A 27,039-nucleotide genomic window follows, 5' to 3' on the forward strand; every position below is an offset into this window, starting at 1 on the left:
AATAGCCTCCAACACTCTACTCAACAAATTGGATGCAGTCTATCAGATAAATAGAGAAAAATAACTAATGTAATATTTAAAGAAAAATGAAGGTTGTAGTACACATAACTTGTTGGATAAAACAACACGTTATTCTCCAGATAATTTTCATTAAAGAACTGACTTAGATGGACATTGATCTGTAAAGGGCTAAATGGCAGTGGGGCAGGTTAACCTAACCTACGGGTGTATGTGGCCACCTCAGAACTAGTGATAACCAACTCAACAGGCTTTATTATGAGCACATACTGATCTCAACTTATGAAACATTAGTTAATGATATATTTTGTTACGATTGTTTTTGTCGATAGAGCACTTCTTTAAAAGGTGGACTGGGACTGTTGTTCCTCACATCACACTGGCCATGAGAGCAGTAGTACTTGCACTGACTCTAGCCCTTGTGGGTAAGTACAGTTTTTCTGTCTTATTCTAGTGCAGATATTATAACTAACTTCATGTAAATATAACTAAGTTATGTAAATATTGAAATGTACAATTCTGTATCTATGACATTTTTTGAAAAACATTCAGTAACATATTGTGACAATAATTTTTGTTTTATCTTGTAGCGAGTCAATCTGTTAACTTTGGTAAGTACATATTATTTTTATGGATTTTTACTTATGTTTATTAGGTAGTTTCACTTCTGCATTTTTTTCTAGTTGAATAAATTAAGTAAAACCAGTTCTCAGATCACAAGATCATCAAATATGTTTTGATTGTTATTACAGCCCCTGATTTTGAAGCCAGTAAGACCTATGTGTACAAGTATGAGGCACTGCTCCTGGGTGGTCTGCCTGAGGAGGGTCTGGCTAGAGCTGGAGTAAAAGTAATCAGCAAAGTTCTTATCAGTGCAGTTGCAGAGAATACCTACTTGCTGAAGGTATTTATTATACATGAAGTTCCCACACCAACAATATCTTAATGTAATGTCCATTACATTGACTAATACATCAATTGATATCTTCTTGTAGCTTGTGAACCCTGAGATCTTTGAGTACAGTGGTGTGTGGCCCAACGATCCTTTCGTCCCAGCTGCAAAACTCACTTCAGCCCTGGCTGCTCAGTTCTCGATTCCCATCAAGTTTGAGTATGCCAAGGGTGTTGTGGGTAAGGTATTTGCCCCCACTGCTGTCTCTGAAACAGTGCTGAATGTCCATAGAGGTATCCTGAACATTCTTCAGCTCAACATCAAGAAGACACAAAATGTCTATGAGTTGCAGGAGGTAAAACTTGTATATGTACATATTTAGATGCAAAACATGTTTCAGTAAGCAATGTTTGAATTCCTCACTCATGCTCTCTTTTGTGTTAGGCTGGAGCTCAGGGAGTGTGCAAGACCCACTATGTGATCAGGGAAGATGCCAAGGCAGAACGCATCCATTTGACCAAGAGCAAGGATCTCAATAACTGCCAGCAGAGAATCATGAAGGACTTTGGTCTGGCTTACACAGAGAAGTGTGTAGAGTGCCGGCAGGTATGAGCATAAGTATCTATTTTGGGGGTTGGAAAAACATAACCAGAAACACTTCACATGACAATACAACTCTGTGTTTTGTCTAAACAGAGAGGGGAGGCCCTGATGGGAGCTGCCACTTACAAATACCTCATGAAGCCCGCTGACAATGGTGCTCTGATCTTGGAGGCCACTGTTACTGAGCTCCATCAGTTCACACCATTCAATGAGATGTCAGGAGCTGCCCAAATGGAAGCAAAGTATGTTGACTGATTTGTGGTATAAAAGGAAAACATTTTCATTTTATTAAGCTTATAGGTTTAACAGTTTCCCATGAACTACCTTTCACAGACAAATGTTGACTTTCGTTGAGATCAAGAAGGCTCCAATTATTGTCCCCGATAATAACTATGTTCACCGTGGATCCATCCGGTATGAGTTTGCCACTGAGATTCTCCAGATGCCCATTCAGCTCCTTAAGATCAGCAACGCACGTGCTCAGGTACAGTGACTCAATGACTCTATCTATTATTTGATACATAAGCCTGACAATATGTAAAGCCACAGATAACAAAGGTTTAATACAAACACTTCATTATAATTGTTTAGGCTGTGAAGATCCTGAATCATCTGGTCACATACAACACGGCACAGGTCCATGAAGATGCTCCTCTTAAGTTTCTGCAGTTTATTCAGCTCCTGCGCATGGCAAGCTCTGAGACTATTAATGCCATCTGGGCTGAGTTCAAGGCCAAACCAGCTTACAGGTAAAAAAAATTATTGCTCAATTGCTCAAACAAAGACACAATGACAGAAAACCTTTTTTTTCAGACACTGGATCCTGGATGCTGTCCCCTCCATCGGAAAATCAGTGGCTGTGAGATTCATCAAGGAGAAGTTTTTGGCTGGTGACATCACTATTTTTGAGGCTGCTCAGGCTCTGGTTGCTGCTGTGCATATGGTGGCTGCTGATCTGGAGACTGTCAAGCTTGTTGAAGTAAGTAAACCTTTAAATGATGTTTAAGCATTCTTATAGATTTCCTCATTAAGATGTAAAAAAAATTGTAGCATGAGGTGGTGGTTAACACCACTACCTTCAACACATATGTGACCTAGAGCCTCGATTCAGTTTCATGTAGCAACATTTGGTGTTTTTTTTATTTAAAGTAGAGACTCAGATCTACAAAACGGTATATCATACCCCACGGTTGAGGAACAATGCGAAAGTAATTCTGCTTTGAAAGTTGGTCAACTTGTAACCTCACTTTTGAGAAAATGTCCCTTGACTTTTTTCCTACAACTACTGGAGAGCTTCTGCGTTTAAACCTATTCGGCATCGTTCACACCCTCTAAAGCCCTAGCCCCACCCATCTCTTTAAGGATTCACATGTGAGACCATGAGCTAAACAGAGTGAGTAAGGTAGTGTAGTAAACAACCAAAGATTTCAAGACTAAAAGTGGTGAAAGTAGTAGCCTAAAATAGGGAAAAACTCCAGGTAAAGTACACTTTATTTAGTCCTTGGCCTATAACCTAATCTGACTTTGAAAGTGTCCGGATAAAAATATTTTATAATTATTTTATAATTATACATTATGCTTACCCAGACACTTGTCCAAAACTGATGGGTCATGTGAAATAAATTATATAACCACCCCCAGCCACATGTAGCTAAGTGGATGGTTACTATTGTCTGGACATGTACACATGTTCATGAAATACAATCGATGGCCGTAATCAGCAATTACAAGTGGCTTTCTGAGATACAAATAATATTACTACAGAGATCATACACGTGCCGTTAGCTAGCAAGACAGCAAACTAACATTTGCTAGCTAGCTAACAGTACGCTTGAACTTGCAATAAAAATGACTTTCTGACAAAATTTGAAACTTGTAATATCTGAGAATGTAGCTACACTCTTACCAGTACACATGGATGAACACTTCATGGCAGTGTGTCTTTTCTGTTTGGTTTTTAGCAAGCTACAGCTTGTTGGGCCCGTTGTTTTGTCAAGTCACTTTGGTTCACACTGACTGTGTACAGAAAGTAGTCCATCACAACTGTTCCCCGCTAATCTTTGTCAATAGCACCTAATACATTCTGGGCAACAATGTTTGGAGCGCAGTAGCAACACATTTGCAGATCTCCATAGCTAGCATTATATCTTTCAAAAAAGCCACTGTAGCAAGGATTATTGACACATACCGAGCAGCTCATGTTATAGACAGAAGTGTGCTAAATAGCAGACCAACACAAACTCATCTCTCGGCATGTCCAGCCCATTCATTAGCCCATTCATTATCTCAGCCAATCATGGCTAGCGGGAAGGTATTTTTCCATGGCTAAACCAACGAGGCTCCTAATTTAATAATTGTATTCATATTTACAGATGGCATACAAGTTTGTTATGAAGGCACATGACAGTTCACATGTTCCAGGAGGCATTTCTGAAAGAATAAACTGCAAATGCCTCTCCTGTGAAGTAGTGATGTGCGACATATGCCTAGTTTTTTAAAGCTGGTCACATATGTGCTCGCAACCGTCTGGTTGTGAATCCTGGACCCACTTTACTCCTTCTACACTGTCCTATCTCTTCAATATTTTGTAAGAAATTATATAAAGATGACTCAAAACAATACCTTTTTCACCACCAGAGCCTGGCTTTCAACCACAAGATTCAGACACACCCAGTTCTACGTGAGATCGCCATGCTTGGTTATGGTACCATGGTTTCCAAATACTGTGTCCAATATCCCAACTGCCCCGCTGAACTTGTGAAGGTAAACTGGATGTATTTTCCTATAATCATTTACATTTGAGTCACTTAACAGATAGATGCTCTTACGATAGATAGGTGAGATAGCAACATATCACAATCGTATCAAGTACATTTCCCTCGAAAAAAGATTTATCAGCAAAGTCAGTGCTAGTGGGATACTCTTCAAAGAGGTAGATGTCATCTCATGTATATGATGATCTACTGATTGAGGTTATTCAAACATATCTACTGTACATGTCTTCCCACAGCCCATCCACGAACTTGCTGTTCAGGCTGTTGCTAATAGCAAACTTGAGGAACTCTCCATGGTTCTTAAAGCTCTGGGTAATGCTGGCCATCCTGCTAGCATTAAACCAATCACAAAGCTCCTGCCCGTGTTTGGAACTGCAGCTGCTGCTCTGCCCCTGAGAGTCCAGGCTGATGCAGTCTTGGCCCTGAGGAACATTGCTAAGAGGGAGCCTAGAATGGTGAGTACAGTCCCTCCATTAAATTGCAAATGACAACATCATCATTCTCACTAGTGAAGTCCATTCAAATCTCTGCATTATTGTTGTGAAATAGGTCCAGGAAGTTGCTGTGCAGTTGTTCATGGACAAGGCTCTCCACCCAGAGCTCCGCATGCTTGCCTGCATTGTTCTGTTTGAGACAAAGCCCCCAATGGGCCTGGTGATTATTTTAGCTAACATTCTGAAAACAGAGAAAAATCTGCAGGTGACTAGCTTCACCTACTCTCACATGAAGTCCCTGACCAGGAGCACCGCCCCTGACTTTGCCTCAGTGTAAGAGCACTCTTTCACCTTTACATGTCATTACATCTCTCTCAATATCTATGGAATCAGAATTAATAACATAGGTGCTATTCCTTCATTTTAGTGCTGCTGCCTGCAATGTTGCTGTCAAGATGCTCAGCACCAAATGTAGAAGATTGAGCTGCCACTTCAGTCAAGCCATCCACCTGGATGCCTATTCCAGTAAGGTCCTCCTCTTATCTTCCTTGGCTTGCAACGACTGGCCCATTAGCATCATTCACTAAACATCAACAAAGTCAATCATTAACAGTCATTTTTCCCCATTTTAAAGATCCCCTGAGGATTGGTGCTGCTGCCAGTGCTTTCTACATCAACGATGCTGCCACCCTTTTCCCCAGAACTGTCGTGGCCAAAGCTCGCACCTACTTTTCTGGAGCAGCTGCTGATGTTCTTGAGGTAAAGGCGTTCTTTCAAAGTTCCTTGAAATGATAATGATTGAGAACATTTAAAACACTTTTAAACTGTCCAAGCTTAATGTTTGCCCCTTAGGTTGGAGTGAGAACTGAGGGAATCCAGGAGGCTCTTCTGAAATTACCCCCAGCTCCTGAAAATGCTGACAGGATCACCAAGATGAGGCGTGTCATTAAGGCTGTAAGTATTAACGATCACTACGTTACACATTTATCTTAAATTGCTTCAATCCCTGTGGATTTTAAAAATAAAATTGATCAATCAGGTTTGCTTTACTCATCTATCCACAGCTGTCTGACTGGAGGTCCCTAGACACAAGAAAGCCCCTAGCCTCCATATATGTGAAGTTCTTTGGACAGGAAATTGCCTTTGCCAACATTGACAAGTCCATGATCGATCAGGCACTTCAGGTACAACAGATGATATAACTTAATAGTCTCCAAAAGTATTCATAAAACATTCACAGTTGAGGGACAAAACAGCTAAACCTAATAATATCCCACAGCTTGCCAACAGTCCTTCTGCACACGCTTTGGGAAAAAATGCCTTGAAGGCACTGTTGGCTGGAGCAACTTTCCAGTATGTTAAGCCCCTGCTGGCTGCAGAGGTGCGTCGCATCTTCCCCACCGCTGTTGGTTTGCCCATGGAGCTCAGTTACTACGCTGCTGCTGTCGCTAAAGCATACGTCAATGGTAACTATATCATAATAGTTATTGCTTAGTAATTAGTAGTTCTTCGCTAGATCTCTGATCTCCCATATGAATGTGCTTTTATCTTTATGTTCATAGTCCGTGCCACTCTGACACCTGCTCTGCCTGAAACCTTCCATGCTGCCCAGCTATTGGAAACAAACATTGAGCTACACGCCGAAGTTAGACCAAGGTAGGTATAAGACCAATATTTTCTGATGACATCATTAATACCACAAATCTTGGTAAATTTAACAAATGTCTCCTATTCCTGTAGCATTGTCATGCATACATTTGCTGTGATGGGAGTGAACACTGCATTCATCCAGGCTGCTATTATGGCAAGAACTAAGGTCCGCACAATTGTCCCTGCAAAATTTGCAGCACAGCTTGACATCGCTAATGGCAACTTCAAGTTTGAAGCTTTCCCTGTTTCCGCTCCAGAGCATATTGCTGTCGCACAGTAAGGGCAATCTTTTTCTTGTTCAGAAAAGAGGATGTAATAGCTGTTTACATTAAGTTCATATTTTTTTAACACGGCTGCCACACTACAGATTTCTTGAGATCTATGTTCCTTCAAACAGCATTGAGACCTTTGCTGTCGCAAGAAATGTGGAGGATGTCCCAGTCGAGAGAATAACTCCCTTGATTCCTGCCCAAGGAGTAGCAAGAAGTGCACAGCAGTCCAGGGATAAGTTCACATCTATGATTGCAGCCTCTGCTGCCTCTTTTGCTGGAAGTTTGGTGAGTTTGTATGAAATACTTGTTCAAAACTAAATTCCCATAAGCATTACCAATCAGAAATGATTAACCACAGACCCCAGACATTTGATACATTTTGTGAATTTATATTATTTTTTCAGTCAAGATCTTCCGAGATCCTCTATTCTGATTTGCCATCCAACTTCAAGCCCATCCTTAAGGCAATTGTAGTCGATCTTGAGGAGACAATCTGTGTCGAAAGGCTTGGAGTCAAAGCATGCTTTGAATTTGCCTCAGAGAGTGCTGCCTTCATCAGAAACACTCTTTTCTACAACATAATTGGAAAGCATTCAGTCCTTATTTCTGTGAAACAATGTAAGCATTCATTTGGTAATACGCCAAGTTCAGCATCTACATGCAACAATTTGTTTAGCTATTTATAATGCATTCCATTTTTAGCAGCATCTGAACCCGCCATCGAGAGGCTGGAGTTTGAAGTGCAAGTTGGACCCAAGGCTGCAGAAAAGATTATCAAAGTCATCACCATGAACGAAGAGGAGGAAGCTCCCGAGGGAAAAACTGTACTGTTGAAGCTCAAGAAAATTCTGGTGCCTGATCTGAAGAACGGCACCAGAGATTCCTCTAGTTCCAGCAGCTCTAGTTCCAGCAGCTCTCGCTCTAGTATATCCAACAAATCAGAGAGCAGCAGCTCTTCCAGCTCCTCCAGCTCCCGCATCTCCGAGGTAAGGTTACTGTTTCTCACAAAACTCTTTGAGTCAGATATTTATGGAGCTGACAAACAAGGCACAGACCTGTTGCAAACATACATAGATGTTAAAAATGTGAAGAGAATTTATTGAATGTATTGGTATTTTTACCCAAATAGCCTGACGGCCCCGACCAGCCTTACGACCCCAACGACCGCAAATTCAAAAAGAATCACAAGGTACAATATTGAGGAATTTTCATCTACGGTATGGTTGACAAAATAAATCGTTGTAGAAAAGTATTTCCGTAAATACCCTGATGCTTTGTTTTGCTGTTTGTTTGCAGGACTCTCAAGCCACCTCCAAGGTCATCTCCAGAAGCAAGAGCAGTGCCTCTAGCTTCCATGCCATCTACAAGCAGGTGACACTTCACCATCATAACTTGAGTCAAGATTATCATCTCTTTCATTGTGTGCCATTGGGAGAGAGCGCAGAGATGAATTAAGATTTAAAATGTGTTTCTCTTCTCAGGACAAATTCCTTGGCAATAAACTTGCCCCTAAGGTGATCATCCTCTTCCGTTTAGTGAGAGCTGGCCATAAGATAGAGGGATACCAGGTTACTGCTTACTTGAACAAAGCTACTTTCAGACTGCAGATCATTATGGCTGCCCTTGATGAGGACGACAACTGGAAACTGTGTGCTGATGGTGTTCTGCTCAGCAAACACAAAGTCACTGTAAGATCAAATATCTTGTAAATGGTGCTACAATATACGTTTTCTGATCGTTTTTTTAATGTTTAGGTTGTACCATGGGTAGCAATAACATCTAAGGTATACTAAAAAAATGTACACTTTATTTTGTTCTCCTAATTAGGCCAAGATTGCTTGGGGGGCAGAGTGCAAGGATTATAACACCTTCATCACTGCTGAGACTGGTCTTGTTGGTCCAAGCCCTGCAGTTCGTCTGAGGTTGTCTTGGGACAAACTCCCCAAGGTTCCCAAGGCTGTTTGGCGCTATGTTAGGATGTACGGTTACTCATTTGTTATTTGCTAGTGATAGCTGAATAATGTTACAGAACAAATCAAGAACAACTTCTGATTTGTGTAACCTTTTCTCTTCTAGCGTGTCTGAATTCATCCCTGGGTACATCCCATATTACCTGGCTGACTTGGTTCCAATGCAAAAAGACAAGAATAGTGAGAAACAGATTCAATGCACTGTGGTTGCAACATCTGAAAGGACCCTGGATGTCATTCTGAAAACACCCAAGGTGAGGAACATTGTTTTTCCCACAATAGCATTTTCTGCTGTTTTATTTCTCCAGACTTCTCTTCTTGGTTGACTGTTGAGGATTTGTGTATCTAAATCACAGATGACACTGTATAAACGGGGTGTGAACCTCCCCTGTTCTCTGCCCATTGAGTCTATGACTGATCTTTCTCCCTTTGATGACAACATTGTTAACAAAATCCACTACTTGTTTTCTGAAGTCAACGCAGGTAAGCAGAAACAATAAAAAAACTAAAAAACAAAACAATGTCACAGTACAACGTTAATAAAGGCAAGGAAGGTATAAATTAACACTATTGTTTTCCAGTTAAATGTAGCATGGTCAGAGACACATTGACAACATTTAACAACAGGAAGTACAAGATCAAGATGCCTCTCTCCTGCTACCAAGTTTTGGCTCAGGATTGCACCATAGAGCTCAAATTCATGGTTCTGCTGAAGAAGGATCACGCATCTGAAGAAAACCACATCAATGTGAAAATCTCTGACATGTGAGTATTGTTTTAGAAAACAATTGCTTTTACACAAATATATTTCTATCAATAACAATGTATGAAATATTATCTTTGACACTTCCAGTGATGTTGACCTGTACCCTGAGGACAATGATGTGATAGTGAAGGTCAATGGAATGGAAATTTCCAAAGACAAACTCCCATACGAGGACCCCTCAGGTTTCTCATGCTCCTTCAACCTTATTTATCAACATCACAATAACTAGAATAATCTAATGTACTGCAGTAATAAGATAAAAGAAAATGGCCTCATCCATAAACTACAACATTGTTTATTTTCTTGCCTAAGGTTCTATCAAGATCAAACAGAAGGGTGAAGGTGTGTCTCTCTATGCCCCAAGCCATGGTCTCCAAGAAGTCTACTTTGATAGGGACTCATGGAAGGTGATTGGAATCTTATGTCATAATATCAATAATACTGTATCATTAAATGTATGAATAGCGTATTACTTGTTTAAAGGGCTACCAAAACATAAGCTACAGTTGTTCTAAGTTGTTGTGTGATTTTGGCACTCAGATTAAAGTCGTGGACTGGATGAAGGGACAGACCTGTGGACTCTGTGGAAAGGCTGATGGCGAAGACAGACAGGAGTACCGTACACCCAGTGGCCGCCTGACCAAGAGCTCAGTCAGCTTTGCCCATTCCTGGGTGCTTCCTTCTGATAGCTGCCGTGATGCGTCTGGTAAGTCTTAGCCTACCGCTTATGCTGCATTACAAATGTCAGTTCATTTAGTTAACATATTATTGCTGTACCTCTCTATGTCAGAATGTCTCATGAAGCTCGAGTCTGTGAAGCTGGAGAAGCAGGTGATGGTTGATGACAGGGAGTCCAAATGCTACTCTGTTGAGCCTATGCTGCGCTGTCTACCTGGATGCCTCCCAGTGAGGACCACCCCCATCACCATCGGTTTCCACTGCCTGCCTGTCGGTGAGTCTATAATGGACAACTGTTTTACTGAAGACACCATACTGTTCTGATGTATCCAATAAATACTGATCTGCAGTTCCTAATTTCTTACTTTCTTTCCTATTACAGATTCCAACCTGAACCGCTCTGCAGGTCTGAGCAGCATCTATGAGAAGAGTGTGGACCTGATGGAGAAGGCAGAAGCCCATGTGGCCTGTCGCTGCTCTGAGCAGTGCATGTAGTGCTGTGGTGGAGTAGATACTGTAATTTTTATATCAGAAAATATGTAATTTCACATCACTGAGATGAAACCTACAACATTATTGACCACTCAAATTGTAATAAATCCAACTGTGCATTCAAAGATGGTCTCTGATACATTTTTCCACATTTTTCATTTGCAAAAAGAGCCCTCTAATAAGATACAGTTAATGGCCATCACTTTTCATGGTGAATTATGAAAAAAAAAAAATGATTAAAAAAAAATATGTCAGTGCCAAAAACACCTTCAGCTTGACAGAGGAGTTATATTGTAAACACATCCAACTTGCTATGACTGTTCAGTATACCATTTCCATTGCACTGCATCTACAACAAATACAATAGCTTCGACCAATATTGTTTTGTTGTCATCACAATCAATTGAAGGGAAAGACAGTTTGTCAATTTCATAAATCAATGTAAAGACCTATATCTCTTTTCACATTTGGTGTTGATGTATCAGCAACATTTCAGTGAATGTACATTCTAAAATGATATCCAATATTTAAGGAAAAAACTATGTTGACTATGATAACAAATACATTACGCTGTCTGACATTCACATGTATAAAACTGAATTTAACAAAAGGTAATACAATAAAACTTTTGACATGAAATCTATACAAATGACATCTACGAACAAAAACATTACCTTAAAAACCACACTAACTTGTCCCTCTGTCACTCAGAAGTCAAAATATTATGGCTCTATCAAAACACAGTCAGGGGCCTTGTCCGTCCCAAAAACACTTGGCCTTACCCCCATGGCAATCCAACTCGATGGATTCTCCATTCACCGAGCGGACAGGACATTGGATTCAGGAAAATTGACAGGGGGAGGTGTATGCCTCTTTATCAACAGTAAATGGTGTCCTGACTCTAGCGCAATGGAAGTCTCTACCCATTTCTCACCCGTCTTGGAATACTTGATGGACAAATGCCAAACTTTCTACCCCAAGAGAGTTTTCAGCTGTTATCGTGATTGCTTTATATGTTCAATCTCAGGATAAGAAAAACAGGCAGGAAACCATGCCCCCGGAGGCTGCTTTCCTTGTTAGTTCCTAGTCATTAAGTTCCTAGTCACTGAGACACATAATCCCCAACTTCCATCAACACAACTCCTACGCCACAAGGGGCGATAAAGACCAATGCTACTCTAGCTACAAGCAAGCATACAAGGCCTTTCCTCATCACCCTTTTGGCAAATCAGATCATGACTCTATACTTCTGCTTCCTGTCTACAAGCAGAAGCTCAAAGAGGAAGTACCCATGATGCGCTGCATTGAGAAATGGTCCTCTGAATCGGAGGCTATGCTACAGGACAGCTTTGCTAGTGCTGACTAGAATATATTCCGGGACTAAGCCAATAGCATTGATGAGCTAACCACCTCCGTTACCGGCTTCAATAGGAAATGCATCGACGACGTTGTCCCCACAGTGAAGGTTCGCTGCTTCCCCAATCAAAAGCCTTGGATTCAGATGGTTTGCTATGAGACTCGAATTTGAGCTCAGGTGCGTCCTGTTTCCATTGATCATACTTAAGATGTTTCTACAACTTGATTGGAGTCCACCTGTGGTAAATTCAATTGATTGGACATGATTTGGAAAGGCACATACCTGTCTATATAAGGTCCCACAGTTAACAGTGTATGTCAGAGCAAAAAACAAGCCATGAGGTTGAAGGAATTATCAGTAGAGCTCCGAGACACGATTATGTCAAAGCACAGATCTGGGGAAGGGTACCAAAACATTTCTTCAGCATTGAAGGTACCCAAGAACACAGTGGCCTCCATCATTCTTAAATGGAAGAAGTTTGGAACCACCAAGATTCGAGCAATCGGAGGAGGAGGGCCTTACTCAGGGATGTGACCAAGAACCCGATGGTCACTCTGACAGAGCTCCAGAGTTCCTCTGTGGAGATAGGAGAACCTTCCAGAAGGACAACCATCTCTGCAGCACTCCACCAATCAGGCCTTCATGGTAGAGTGGCCAGACGGAAGTTCTCCTCATTATAAGGCACTTGGAGTTTGCCAAAAGGCACCTGAAGGACTCTCAGACCATGAGAACAAGATGATCGTGTCTGATGAAACCAACATTGAACTCTTTGGCCTGAATGGCAAGTGTCACATCTGGAGGAAACCTGGCACCATCCCTACGGGGAAGCATGGTGCTGGAAGCATCATGCTGTGGGGATGTTTTTAAGCAGTAGGGAATGGGAGACTAGTAAGGGTTGAGGGAAAGATGAACAGAGCAAAGTACAGAGAGATCCTTGGTGAAAATCTGCTCCAGTGCACTCAGGACCTCAGACTGGGGTTGAAGGTTCACCTTCCAACAGTACATCAACCCTAAGCACACAGCCAAGACAACACAGCAGTGGCTTCGGGACAAGTCTCTTAATGTCCTTGAGTGAACCAGCCAGAGCCCAGACTTGAACCCAATAAAACATCTCTGGAGAAACTTGAAAATAGCTGTGCAGCCAACCTGACAGAGCTTGAGAGGATCTGCAGAGAAGAATGGGAGAATCTCCCCAAATACAGGTGTGCCAAGCTTATAGCCATACCAACTGTATGAACATCAACCATCAGACCAGACCTGAAACTGCCTATTGAGCATAGCTTGTTTGAGTTGTAGACTCCATGTGACTTTAAAAATGTAAAGATTGTAAAGGACTTGGGTTGATGCATATGGACAGCAGGAGCTTACTTCCTAAACTAGATTACATCAAGATATGGGCTATGCAGACAAATATAGGCATGCTGGTATTGACTGAAACCTGTATCTCTGCGGACATTCTGGACTCTGATATACATATCGAGGGTTATAATGTGTTCATAGCTGACAGACAGGTAGAGGTAGTGGAGTGGCCATTCTTATTCCAAAATATTTTCTCTGTCTCTTTACTGAAATCCATTTCCCTTGCCCAAAAATGTGAGCTACTGTCTATAAGCCTTTGTCTGGTGAAAAATGTATTCATATCTGTTATAGGGGTCCGGTCCTCCCTCGGCTAACCTTTGTGAACTCGAGGAGTTACCTAGTTCAACTGGTGTCAAGACAGTGACCATTGCCCAGTTGTTTATGTGAGAGATGTGAGAATACAAAACTAAGACTTGTGTCATCACAAAGAGGACCTTAAAAAGTTTCAGTGAACAGGCTTTTTTACATGATCTTTATATTATTGACCTTGATTGTATTTCAGCTATCCCTGAACCTAATTTAGCTTTGATCCTTTTTGCAGAATATTTACTATTGTGGATAATCATGCTACTGTCACAACTCCTACCGAAGGTGACTCCACCTCCTGTTTGGGTGGCGCTCGGCGGTCGTCGTCACCGGCCTACTAGCTGCCACTGATCCCTTTTCCCCTTTTTCTGTTTATTAGTTTCACCTGTGTTTAGTTTAGGATAATTGGTTGGGCTTTATTTACCAGCCGGCCCGTCTGCTGGTTGTGCGGGATTGTTTTCAGTGTACATGTTGTACACGGCTGTAGGTCACGGTTGTCCGTGTATTTTGTATTTTGCTGGACTGTTTAAGTTCCCCGTGTTTGGGGCATTTGTTTGGGTTGGCGTCGTTTCACCGTTGTGGTGCAAATAAAGTAGAGCTACCCTGAACTCTCTGCTTCCTGCGCCTGACTTCTTCCTCCACTTGTCACGTTCTGTTGTTTTGTCATTATTTAGTATGGTCAGGGCGTGAGTTGGGGTGGGCAGTCTATGTTTGTTTTTCTATGATTTTGGGATTTCTATGTTTCGGCCTAGTATGGTTCTCAATCAGAGCCAGGTGTCATTAGTTGTCTCTGATTGAGAATCATACTTTGGTACCCTCGGTTTCACTGTTTGTTTGTGGGTGATTGTCTACGTTAGTTGCTTGTGTCAGAACAGTTCTCATTATAGCTTTACAGTCATTATTCGTTTATTGTTTTGTATAGTTTGTATTCAGTGTTCAGTGCTTTCTTTAATTAAAAAATCATCATGAACACATACCACGCTGCATTTTGGTCCGCTTCATACGACGATTGGGACAGAATCACCCACCAACCAAGGACCAAGCGACGTGGTAAACAGAGGCAGCAGCAAAAGCAGCAGCAGGAGAAGCAACAGGTGCAGCATGAGAAGCAGCAGGAGCAACAGCAGCAGCAATGGGAGAGGCAGCACTATTTGGAGAAGTGGACTTGGGAGGAGATCCTGGACGGGAAAGGACCCTGGGCAGAGCCAGGGGAATATTGCCGCTCGAGAGCCGAGCTGGAGGCAGCGAAAGCAGAGAGGCGGCATTATGAGGAGCTGGCACGGCAGAGCGGGTGGAAGCCCGACAGGCAGCCCCAAAAATGTCTTGGGCTCTGGCGCCTCTGGACTGAGGGGCTCTGGCGCCTCTGGACTGAGGGGCAGCTCGGGACTGGGGGGCAGCTCGGGACTGGGGGGCAGCTCGGGACTGAGGGGCAGCTCGGGACTGAGGGGCAGCTCGGGACTGAGGGGCAGCTCGGGACTGAGGGGCAGCTCGGGACTGAGGGGCAGCTCGGGACTGAGGGGCAGCTCGGGACTGAGGGGCTCTGGCTCCTCTGGACTGAGGGGTTCTGGCTCCTCTGGACTGAGGGGCGGAAGCTCTGGTAGCGCCGGACAGGCGGGAGAGAGGCTCCAGAGCCCCTCAGTCCAGAGGCGCCAGAGCCCCTCAGTCCAGAGGCGCCAGAGCCCCTCAGTCCAGAGGCGACAGAGCCCCTCAGTCCAGAGGCGACAGAGCCCCTCAGTCCAGAGGCGCCAGAGCCCCTCAGTCCAGAGGCGCCAGAGCTCCTCTGTCCAGCGCTGCCAGAGCCTTCCTCCTCTCCAGCGTTGCCGGAGTCTCCAGTCTGCCCTGCCCCTCAGTCCCGAGCTGCCCCTCAGTCCAGTGGGGCCATTTAGCAGGGTTGCCGTGTTTAGGAGGCCACGGAGGCGGACAATGAGGCGGAGAAAGACTGTGGTGAAGTGGGGTCCACGTAGCCTCCAACACTCTACTCAACAAATTGGATGCAGTCTATCAGATAAATAGAGAAAAACAACTAATGTAATATTTAAAGAAAAATGAAGGTTGTAGTACACATAACTTGTTGGATAAAACAACACGTGATTCTCCAGATAATTTTCATTAAAGAACTGACTGAGATGGACATTGATCTGTGAAGTGCTAAATGGCAGTGGGGCATGTTAACCTAACCTACGGGTGTATGTGGCCACCTCAGAACTAGTGATAACCAACTCAACAGGCTTTATTATGAGCACATACTGATCTCAACTTATGAAACATTAGTTAATGATATATTTTGTTACGATTGTTTTTGTCGATAGAGCACTTCTTTAAAAGGTGGACTGGGACTGTTGTTCCTCACATCACACTGGCCATGAGAGCAGTAGTACTTGCACTGACTCTAGCCCTTGTGGGTAAGTACAGTTTTTCTGTCTTATTCTAGTGCAGATATTATAACTAACTTCATGTAAATATAACTAAGTTATGTAAATATTGAAATGTACAATTCTGTATCTATGACATTTTTTGAAAAACATTCAGTAACATATTGTGACAATAATTTTTGTTTTATCTTGTAGCGAGTCAATCTGTTAACTTTGGTAAGTACATATTATTTTTATGGATTTTTACTTATGTTTATTAGGTAGTTTCACTTCTGCATTTTTCTCTAGTTGAATAAATTAAGTAAAACCAGTTCTCAGATCACAAGATCATCAAATATGTTTTGATTGTTATTACAGCCCCTGATTTTGAAGCCAGTAAGACCTATGTGTACAAGTATGAGGCACTGCTCCTGGGTGGTCTGCCTGAGGAGGGTCTGGCTAGAGCTGGAGTAAAAGTAATCAGCAAAGTTCTTATCAGTGCAGTTGCAGAGAATACCTACTTGCTGAAGGTATTTATTATACATGAAGTTCCCACACCAACAATATCTTAATGTAATGTCCATTACATTGACTAATATATCAATTGATATCTTCTTGTAGCTTGTGAACCCTGAGATCTTTGAGTACAGTGGTGTGTGGCCCAACGATCCTTTTGTCCCAGCTGCAAAACTCACTTCAGCCCTGGCTGCTCAGTTCTCGATTCCCATCAAGTTTGAGTATGCCAAGGGTGTTGTGGGTAAGGTATTTGCCCCCACTGCTGTCTCTGAAACAGTGCTGAATGTCCATAGAGGTATCCTGAACATTCTTCAGCTCAACATCAAGAAGACACAAAACGTCTATGAGTTGCAGGAGGTAAAACTTGTATATGTACATATTTAGATGCAAAACATGTTTCAGTAAGCAATGTTTGAATTCCTCACTCATGCTCTCTTTTGTGTTAGGCTGGAGCTCAGGGAGTGTGCAAGACCCACTATGTGATCAGGGAAGATGCCAAGGCAGAGCACATCCATTTGACCAAGAGCAAGGATCTCAATAACTGCCAGCAGAGAATCATGAAGGACTTTGGTCTGGCTTACACAGAGAAGTGTGTAGAGTGCCGGCAGGTATGAGCATAAGTATCTATTTTGGGGGTTGGAAAAACATAACCAGAAACACTTCACATGACAATACAACTCTGTGTTTTGTCTAAACAGAGAGGGGAGGCCCTGATGGGAGCTGCCACTTACAAATACCTCATGAAGCCCGCTGACAATGGTGCTCTGATCTTGGAGGCCACTGTTACTGAGCTCCATCAGTTCACACCATTCAATGAGATGTCAGGAGCTGCCCAAATGGAAGCAAAGTATGTTGACTGATTTGTGGTATAAAAGGAAAACATTTTCATTTTATTAAGCTTATAGGTTTAACAGTTTCCCATGAACTACCTTTCACAGACAAATGTTGACTTTCGTTGAGATCAAGAAGGCTCCAATTATTGTCCCCGATAATAACTATGTTCACCGTGGATCCATCCGGTATGAGTTTGCCACTGAGATTCTCCAGATGCCCATTCAGCTCCTTAAGATCAGCAACGCACGTGCTCAGGTACAGTGACTCAATGACTCTATCTATTATTTGATACATAAGCCTGACAATATGTAAAGCCACAGATAACAAAGGTTTAATACAAACACTTCATTATAATTGTTTAGGCTGTGAAGATCCTGAATCATCTGGTCACATACAACACGGCACAGGTCCATGAAGATGCTCCTCTTAAGTTTCTGCAGTTTATTCAGCTCCTGCGCATGGCAAGCTCTGAGACTATTAATGCCATCTGGGCTGAGTTCAAGGCCAAACCAGCTTACAGGTAAAAAAAATTATTGCTCAATTGCTCAAACAAAGACACAATGACAGAAAACCTTTTTTTTCAGACACTGGATCCTGGATGCTGTCCCCTCTATCGGAAGTTCAGTGGCTGTGAGATTCATCAAGGAGAAGTTTTTGGCTGGTGACATCACTATTTTTGAGGCTGCTCAGGCTCTGGTTGCCGCTGTGCATATGGTGTCTGCTGATCTGGAGACTGTCAAGCTTGTTGAAGTAAGTAAACCTTTAAATGATGTTTAAGCATTCTTATAGATTTCCTCATTAAGATGACTAAAAATTGTAGCATGAGGTGGTCTAGTGGTTAACACTACTACCGTCAACACATATGTGACCCAGCGCCTCGATTCAGTTTTATGTAGCAACATTTGGTGCTTTTTTTATTTAAAGTAGAGACTCAGATCTACAAAACGGTATATCATACAACACAGTTGAGGAACAATGCAAAAGTAATTCTGCTTTGAAGGTTGGTCAACTTGTAACCTCACTTTTGAGAAAATGTCCCTTCAATTTTTTCCTACAACTACTGGAGAGCTTCTGCGTTTAAACCTATTTGGCATCGTTCACACCCTCTAAAGCCCTAGCCCCACCCATCTCTTTAAGGATTCACATGTGAGACCATGAGCTAAACAGAGTGAGTAAGATAGTGTAGTAAACAACCAAAGATTTCAAGAGTAAAAGTGGTGAAAGTAGTAGCCTAAAATAGGGAAAACTCCAGTTAAAAATGCACTTTATCTAGTCCTTGGCCTATATCCTAATCTGACTTTGAAAGTGTCCAGATAAAAATATTTTATAATTATTTTATAATTAATATAATTAATATAATAAACATTATGTTTACCCAGACACTTATCCAAAACTGATGGGTCATGTGAAATAAATTATATAACCACCCCCAACCACTTGTAGCTAAGTGGATGGTTACTATTGTCTGGACATGTACACATGTTCATGAAATACAATCGATGGCCGTAATCAGCAATTACAATACAAGTGGCTTTCTGAGATACAAATAATATTACTACAAAGATCATACACGTGCCGTTAGCTAGCAAGCCAGCAAGCTAACATTTGCTAGCTAGCTAACAGTACGCTTGAACTTGCAATGAAAATGACTTTCTGACAATTTGAAACTTGTAATATCTGAGAATGTAGCTACACTCTTACCAGTATACATGGATGAACACTTCATGGCAGTGTGTCTTTTCTGTTTGTTTTGTAGCAAGCTACAGCTTGTTGGGCCCGTTGTTGTGTCAAGTCACTTCGGTTCACACTGACTGTGTGAAAGAAAGTAGTCCATCACAACTTTTTCCCACTAATCTTTGTCGATAGCACCTAATAAATTCTGGGCAACAATGTTGTTGAGCGCAGTAGCAACACATTTGCAGATCTCCATGGCTAGCATTATATCTTTCAAAAAAGCCACTGTAGCAAGGATTATTGACATATACCGAGCAGCTCATGTTATAGACAGAAGTGTGCTACATAGCAGACCAACACAAACTCATCTCTCGGCATGTCCAGCCCATTCATTAGCCTATCATTATCTCAGCCAATCATGGCTAGCGGGAAGGTATTTTTCCATGGCTAAACCAACTAGGCTCCTGATTTAACAATTGTATTCATATTTACAGATGGCATACAAGTTTGTTATGAAGGCACATGACAGTTCACATGTTCCAGGAGGCATTTCTGAAAGAATAAACTGCAAATGCATCTCCTGTGAAGTAGTGATGTGCGACATACGCCTAGCTTTTTGAAGCTGGTTACATATGTGCTCGCAACCGTCCGGTTGCGAATCCTGGACCCACTTTACTCCTTCTACACTGTCCTATCTCTTCAATATTTTGTAAGAAATTATATAAAGATGACTCAAAACAATACCTTTTTCACCACCAGAGCCTGGCTTTCAACCACAAGATTCAGACACACCCAGTTCTACGTGAGATCGCCATGCTTGGTTATGGTACCATGGTTTCCAAATACTGTGTTCAATATCCCAACTGCCCCGCTGAACTTGTGAAGGTAAACTGGATGTATTTTCCTATAATCATTTACATTTGAGTCACTTAACAGATAGATGCTCTTACGATAGATAGGTGAGATAGCAACATATCACAATCAATTTCCCTCAAAAAAGATTTATCAGCAAAGTCAGTGCTATTGAGATACTCTTCAAAGAGGTAGATGTCATCTCATGTACATGATGATCTACTGATTGAGGTTATTCAAACATATCTACTGTACATGTCTTCCCACAGCCCATCCACGAACTTGCTGTTCAGGCTGTTGCTAATAGCAAATTTGAGGAACTCTCCATGGTTCTTAAAGCTCTGGGTAATGCTGGCCATCCTGCTAGCATTAAACCAATCACAAAGCTCCTGCCCGTGTTTGGAACTGCAGCTGCTGCTCTGCCCCTGAGAGTCCAGGCTGATGCAGTCTTGGCCCTGAGGAACATTGCTAAGAGGGAGCCTAGAATGGTGAGTACAGTCCCTCCATTAAATTGCAAATGACAACATCATCATTCTCATTGGCGAAGTCCATTCAAATTTCTGCATTATTGTTGTGAAATAGGTCCAGGAAGTTGCTGTGCAGTTGTTCATGGACAAGGCTCTCCACCCAGAGCTCCGCATGCTTGCCTGCATTGTTCTGTTTGAGACAAAGCCCCCAATGGGCCTGGTGATTATTTTAGCTAGCATTCTGAAAACAGAGAAAAATCTGCAGGTGGCTAGCTTCACCTACTCTCACATGAAGTCCCTGACCAGGAGCACCGCCCCTGACTTTGCCTCAGTGTAAGAGCACTCTTTCACCTTTACATGTCATTACATCTCTCTCAATATCTATGGAATCAGATTTAATAACATAGGTGCTATTCCTTCATTTTAGTGCTGCTGCCTGCAATGTTGCTGTCAAGATGCTCAGCACCAAATTTAGAAGATTGAGCTGCCACTTCAGTCAAGCCATCCACCTGGATGCCTATTCCAGTAAGGTCCTCCTCTTATCTTCCTTGGCTTGCAACGACTGGCCCATTAGCATCATTCACTAAACATCAACAAAGTCAATCATTAACAGTCATTTTTCCCCATTTTAAAGATCCCATGAGGATTGGTGCTGCTGCCAGTGCTTTCTACATCAACGATGCTGCCACCCTTTTCCCCAGAACTGTCGTGGCCAAAGCTCGCACCTACTTTGCTGGAGCAGCTGCTGATGTTCTTGAGGTAAAGGCCTTCTTTCAAAGTTCCTTGAAATGATAATGATTGAGAACATTTAAAACACTTTTAAACTGTCCAAGCTTAATGTTTGCCCCTTAGGTTGGAGTGAGAACTGAGGGAATCCAGGAGGCTCTTCTGAAATTACCCCCAGCTCCTGAAAATGCTGACAGGATCACCAAGATGAGGCGTGTCATTAAGGCTGTAAGTATCAACGATCACTATGTTACACATTTATCTTAAATTGCTTCAATCCCTGTGGATTTTAAAAATAAAATTGATCAATCAGGTTTGCTTTACTCATCTATCCACAGCTGTCTGACTGGAGGTCCCTAGACACAAGAAAGCCCCTAGCCTCCATATATGTGAAGTTCTTTGGACAGGAAATTGCCTTTGCCAACATTGACAAGTCCATCATCGATCAGGCACTTCAGGTACAACAGATGATATAACTTAATAGTCTCCAAAAGTATTCATAAAACATTCACAGTTGAGGGACAAAACAGCTAAACCTAATAATATCCCACAGCTTGCCAACAGTCCTTCTGCACACGCTTTGGGAAAAAATGCCTTGAAGGCACTGTTGGCTGGAGCAACTTTCCAGTATGTTAAGCCCCTGCTGGCTGCAGAGGTGCGTCGCATCTTCCCCACCGCTGTTGGTTTGCCCATGGAGCTCAGTTACTACGCTGCTGCTGTCGCTAAAGCATACGTCAATGGTAACTATATCATAATAGTTATTGCTTAGTAATTAGTAGTTCTTCGCTAGATCTCTGATCTCCCATATGAATGTGCTTTTATCTTTATGTTCATAGTCCGTGCCACTCTGACACCTGCTCTGCCTGAAACCTTCCATGCTGCCCAGCTATTGAAAACAAACATTGAGCTACACGCCGAAGTTAGACCAAGGTAGGTATAAGACCAATATTTTCTGATGACATCATTAATACCACAAATCTTGGTAAATTTAACAAATGTCTCCTCTTCCTGTAGCATTGTCATGCATACATTTGCTGTGATGGGAGTGAACACTGCATTCATCCAGGCTGCTATTATGGCAAGAACTAAGGTCCGCACAATTGTCCCTGCAAAATTTGCAGCACAGCTTGACATCGCTAATGGCAACTTCAAGTTTGAAGCTTTCCCTGTTTCCGCTCCAGAGCATATTGCTGTCGCACAGTAAGGGCAATCTTTTTCTTGTTCAGAAAAGAGGATGTAATATCTGTTTACATTAAGTTCATATTTTTTTAACACGGCTGCCACACTACAGATTTCTTGAGATCTATGTTCCTTCAAACAGCATTGAGACCTTTGCTGTCGCAAGAAATGTGGAGGATGTCCCAGTCGAGAGAATAACTCCCTTGATTCCTGCCCAAGGAGTAGCAAGAAGTGCACAGCAGTCCAGGGATAAGTTCACATCTATGATTGCAGCCTCTGCTGCCTCTTTTGCTGGAAGTTTGGTGAGTTTGTATGAAATACTTGTTCAAAACTAAATTCCCATAAGCATTACCAATCAGAAATGATTAACCACAGACCCCAGACATTTGATACATTTTGTGAATTTATATAATTTTTTCAGTCAAGATCTTCCGAGATCCTCTATTCTGATTTGCCATCCAACTTCAAGCCCATCATTAAGGCAATTGTAGTCGATCTTGAGGAGACAATCTGTGTCGAAAGGCTTGGAGTCAAAGCATGCTTTGAATTTGCCTCAGAGAGTGCTGCCTTCATCAGAAACACTCTTTTCTACAACATAATTGGAAAGCATTCAGTCCTTATTTCTGTGAAACAATGTAAGCATTCATTTGGTAATACGCCAAGTTCAGCATATACATGCAACAATTTGTTTAGCTATTCATAATGCATTCCATTTTTAGCAGCATCTGAACCTGCCATCGAGAGGCTGGAGTTTGAAGTGCAAGTTGGACCCAAGGCTGCAGAAAAGATTATCAAAGTCATCACCATGAACGAAGAGGAGGAAGCTCCCGAGGGAAAAACTGTACTGTTGAAGCTCAAGAAAATTCTGGTGCCTGATCTGAAGAACGGCACCAGAGATTCCTCTAGTTCCAGCAGCTCTAGTTCCAGCAGCTCTCGCTCTAGTATATCCAACAAATCAGAGAGCAGCAGCTCTTCCAGCTCCTCCAGCTCCCGCATCTCCGAGGTAAGGCTACTGTTTCTCACAAAACTCTTTGAGTCAGATATTTATGGAGCTGACAAACAAGGCACAGACCTGTTGCAAACATACATAGATGTTAAAAATGTGAAGAGAATTTATTGAATGTATTGGTATTTTTACCCAAATAGCCTGACGACCCCGACCAGCCTTACGACCGCAAATTCAAAAAGAATCACAAGGTACAATATTGAGGAATTTTCATCTACGGTATGGTTGACAAAATAAATGTTTGTAGAAAAGTATTTCCGTAAATACCCTGATGCTTTGTTTTGCTGTTTGTTTGCAGGACTCTCAAGCCACCTCCAAGGTCATCTCCAGAAGCAAGAGCAGTGCCTCTAGCTTCCATGCCATCTACAAGCAGGTGACACTTCACCATCATAACTTGAGTCAAGATTATCATCTCTTTCATTGTGTGCCATTGGGAGAGAGCGCAGAGATGAATTAAGATTTAAAATGTGTTTCTCTTCTCAGGACAAATTCCTTGGCAATAAACTTGCCCCTAAGGTGATCATCCTCTTCCGTTTAGTGAGAGCTGGCCATAAGATAGAGGGATACCAGGTTACTGCTTACTTGAACAAAGCTACTTTCAGACTGCAGATCATTATGGCTGCCCTTGATGAGGACGACAACTGGAAACTGTGTGCTGATGGTGTTCTGCTCAGCAAACACAAAGTCACTGTAAGATCAAATATCTTGTAAATGGTGCTACAATATACGTTTTCTGAGCGTTTTTTTAATGTTTAGGTTGTACCATGGGTAGCAATAACATCTAAGGTATACTAAAAAAATGTACACTTTATTTTGTTCTCCTAATTAGGCCAAGATTGCTTGGGGGGCAGAGTGCAAGGATTATAACACCTTCATCACTGCTGAGACTGGTCTTGTTGGTCCAAGCCCTGCAGTTCGTCTGAGGTTGTCTTGGGACAAACTCCCCAAGGTTCCCAAGGCTGTTTGGCGCTATGTTAGGATGTACGGTTACTCATTTGTTATTTGCTAGTGATAGCTGAATAATGTTACAGAACAAATCAAGAACAACTTCTGATTTGTGTAACCTTTTCTCTTCTAGCGTGTCTGAATTCATCCCTGGGTACATCCCATATTACCTGGCTGACTTGGTTCCAATGCAAAAAGACAAGAATAGTGAGAAACAGATTCAATGCACTGTGGTTGCAACATCTGAAAGGACCCTGGATGTCATTCTGAAAACACCCAAGGTGAGGAACATTGTTTTTCCCACGAGCATTTTCTGCTGTTTTATTTCTCCAGACTTCTCTTCTTGGTTGACTGTTGAGGATTTGTGTATCTAAATCACAGATGACACTTTATAAACGGGGTGTGAACCTCCCCTGTTCTCTGCCCATTGAGTCTATGACTGATCTTTCTCCCTTTGATGACAACATTGTTAACAAAATCCACTACTTGTTTTCTGAAGTCAACGCAGGTAAGCAGAAACAATAAAAAAACTAAAAAACAAAACAATGTCACAGTACAACGTTAATAAAGGCAAGGAAGGTATAAATTAACACTATTGTTTTCCAGTTAAATGTAGCATGGTCAGAGACACATTGACAACATTTAACAACAGGAAGTACAAGATCAAGATGCCTCTCTCCTGCTACCAAGTTTTGGCTCAGGATTGCACCATAGAGCTCAAATTCATGGTTCTGCTGAAGAAGGATCACGCATCTGAAAACCACATCAATGTGAAAATCTCTGACATGTGAGTATTGTTTTAGAAAACAATTGCTTTTACACAAATATATTTCTATCAATAACAATGTATGAAATATTATCTTTGACACTTCCAGTGATGTTGACCTGTACCCTGAGGACAATGATGTGATAGTGAAGGTCAATGGAATGGAAATTTCCAAAGCCAACCTCCCATACGAGGACCCCTCAGGTTTCTCATGCTCCTTCAACCTTATTTATCAACATCACAATAACTAGAATAATCTAATGTACTGCAGTAATAAGATAATAGAAAATGGCCTCATCCATAAACTACAACATTGTTTATTTTCTTGCCTAAGGTTCTATCAAGATCGGTCTGAAGGGTGAAGGTGTGTCTCTCTATGCCCCAAGCCATGGTCTCCAAGAAGTCTACTTTGATAGGAACACATGGAAGGTGATTGGAATCTTATGTCATAATATCAATAATACTGTATCATTAAATGTATGAATAGCGTATTACTTGTTTAAAGGGCTACCAAAACATAAGCTACAGTTGTTCTAAGTTGTTGTGTGATTTTGGCACTCAGATTAAAGTCGTGGACTGGATGAAGGGACAGACCTGTGGACTCTGTGGAAAGGCTGATGGCGAAGACAGACAGGAGTACCGTACACCCAGTGGCCGCCTGACCAAGAGCTCAGTCAGCTTTGCCCATTCCTGGGTGCTTCCTTCTGATAGCTGCCGTGATGCGTCTGGTAAGTCTTAGCCTACCGCTTATGCTGCATTACAAATGTCAGTTCATTTAGTTAACATATTATTGCTGTACCTCTCTATGTCAGAATGTCTCATGAAGCTCGAGTCTGTGAAGCTGGAGAAGCAGGTGATTGTTGATGACAGGGAGTCCAAATGCTACTCTGTTGAGCCTGTGCTGCGCTGTCTGCCTGGATGCCTCCCAGTGAGGACCACCCCCATCACCATCGGTTTCCACTGCCTGCCCGTCGGTGAGTGGATAATGGACAACTGTTTTACTGAAGACACCATACTGCTCTGATGTATCCAATAAATACTGATCTGCAGTTCCTAATTTCTTACTTTCTTTCCTATTACAGATTCCAACCTGAACCGCTCTGAAGGTCTGAGCAGCATCTATGAGAAGAGTGTGGACCTGATGGAGAAGGCAGAAGCCCATGTGGCCTGTCGCTGCTCTGAGCAGTGCATTTAGTGCTCTGGTGGAGCAGATACTGTAACTTTTATAACAGAAAATATGTAATTTTACATCACTGAGATGTAACCTACAACATTATTGACCACTCAAATTGTAATAAATCCAACTGTGCATTCAAAGATGGTCTCTGATACATTTTTCCACAGAGGAGTTATATTGTAAACACACGCAACTTTCTATGACTGTTCAGTATACCAATTCCATTGCACTGCATCTACAACAAATACAATAGCTTAGACCAATATTGTTTTGTTGTCATCACAATCAATTGAAAGGAAAGACAGTTTGTCAATTTCATAAATCAATGTAAAGAACTATATCTCTTTTCCCATTTGGTGTTGGTGTATCAGCAACATTTCACTGAATGCACATTCTAAAATTATATTCACTATTAAATTGTTTATGTCTGCAGGGGCAGTATTGAGTAGCTTGGATGAAAAGGTGCCCATACCAAACGGCCTGCTACTCTGTCATAGTTTTTAATATTTGCATAGTATTATTAGTATTGGATAGAAAACACTCTGAAGTTTCTAAAACTGTTTGAATGATGTATGTGAGTATAACAGAACTCATATTGGCAGGCAAAATCCTGAGTTGAAGTCAAAACAGGAAGTCAGAAATCTGAGCTCAGATTATTGCATGCATTTCTTTTTCCGTTTAAAAAAAAATCTGACACAGCGGTTGAATTAAGGAGAGGTATATCTATAATTCCATGTGTATAACTATATTATCATCTAAATTTATGATGAGTATTTCTGTTGAGTGATGTGGCTATGCAAAATCACTTGATGTTTTTGGAAGGCTATATTTTGGCTATATTTTGCTGGAAAATGTCTGCTTATTGTGGTTTGGTGGAGACCTAACATAATCGTTTGTAGTGCTTTCGCTGAAAAGCCTATTTGAAATCGGACACTTTGGTGGGATTATCAACAAAAATTGATTTAAAATTATATA

At 41.8% G+C, this 27,039-nt stretch overlaps 2 protein-coding genes across 2 annotated transcripts; both read left to right on the top strand.

The window, feature by feature from the left end:
- Window positions 1–340: 340 nt before the first annotated feature.
- On the top strand, window positions 341–10,658 carry LOC116368094 (vitellogenin-like). The gene is made up of 34 exons (XM_031819093.1): window positions 341–443; window positions 609–629; window positions 771–922; window positions 1,014–1,265; window positions 1,355–1,516; window positions 1,607–1,755; window positions 1,847–1,997; window positions 2,105–2,262; window positions 2,327–2,492; window positions 4,151–4,276; window positions 4,524–4,742; window positions 4,837–5,054; window positions 5,149–5,246; window positions 5,356–5,480; window positions 5,574–5,675; window positions 5,786–5,905; window positions 6,001–6,187; window positions 6,284–6,377; window positions 6,462–6,647; window positions 6,769–6,928; window positions 7,048–7,261; window positions 7,346–7,629; window positions 7,773–7,832; window positions 7,940–8,014; window positions 8,125–8,331; window positions 8,471–8,622; window positions 8,720–8,867; window positions 8,970–9,096; window positions 9,195–9,378; window positions 9,467–9,561; window positions 9,692–9,786; window positions 9,920–10,085; window positions 10,170–10,331; window positions 10,440–10,658. The coding sequence occupies exons 1-34, from the start codon at window positions 404–406 to the stop codon at window positions 10,550–10,552; spliced, it is 4,968 nt and encodes a 1,655-aa protein (XP_031674953.1). The 5' UTR covers window positions 341–403; the 3' UTR covers window positions 10,553–10,658.
- A 4,912-nt stretch (window positions 10,659–15,570) lies between these two features.
- On the top strand, window positions 15,571–26,204 carry LOC116368092 (vitellogenin-like). Its single transcript, XM_031819092.1, has 34 exons — window positions 15,571–15,973; window positions 16,139–16,159; window positions 16,301–16,452; window positions 16,544–16,795; window positions 16,885–17,046; window positions 17,137–17,285; window positions 17,377–17,527; window positions 17,635–17,792; window positions 17,857–18,022; window positions 19,706–19,831; window positions 20,068–20,286; window positions 20,381–20,598; window positions 20,693–20,790; window positions 20,900–21,024; window positions 21,118–21,219; window positions 21,330–21,449; window positions 21,545–21,731; window positions 21,828–21,921; window positions 22,006–22,191; window positions 22,313–22,472; window positions 22,592–22,805; window positions 22,890–23,173; window positions 23,317–23,367; window positions 23,475–23,549; window positions 23,660–23,866; window positions 24,006–24,157; window positions 24,255–24,402; window positions 24,503–24,629; window positions 24,728–24,908; window positions 24,997–25,091; window positions 25,222–25,316; window positions 25,450–25,615; window positions 25,700–25,861; window positions 25,970–26,204. Exons 1-34 carry the CDS (start codon window positions 15,934–15,936, stop codon window positions 26,080–26,082), a joined length of 4,956 nt encoding a protein of 1,651 aa, XP_031674952.1. The 5' UTR covers window positions 15,571–15,933; the 3' UTR covers window positions 26,083–26,204.
- Window positions 26,205–27,039: the final 835 nt, after the last annotated feature.

This window comes from Oncorhynchus kisutch, unplaced genomic scaffold, assembly GCF_002021735.2.
Source record: "Oncorhynchus kisutch isolate 150728-3 unplaced genomic scaffold, Okis_V2 scaffold1830, whole genome shotgun sequence".
NCBI lineage: Eukaryota > Metazoa > Chordata > Actinopteri > Salmoniformes > Salmonidae > Oncorhynchus > Oncorhynchus kisutch.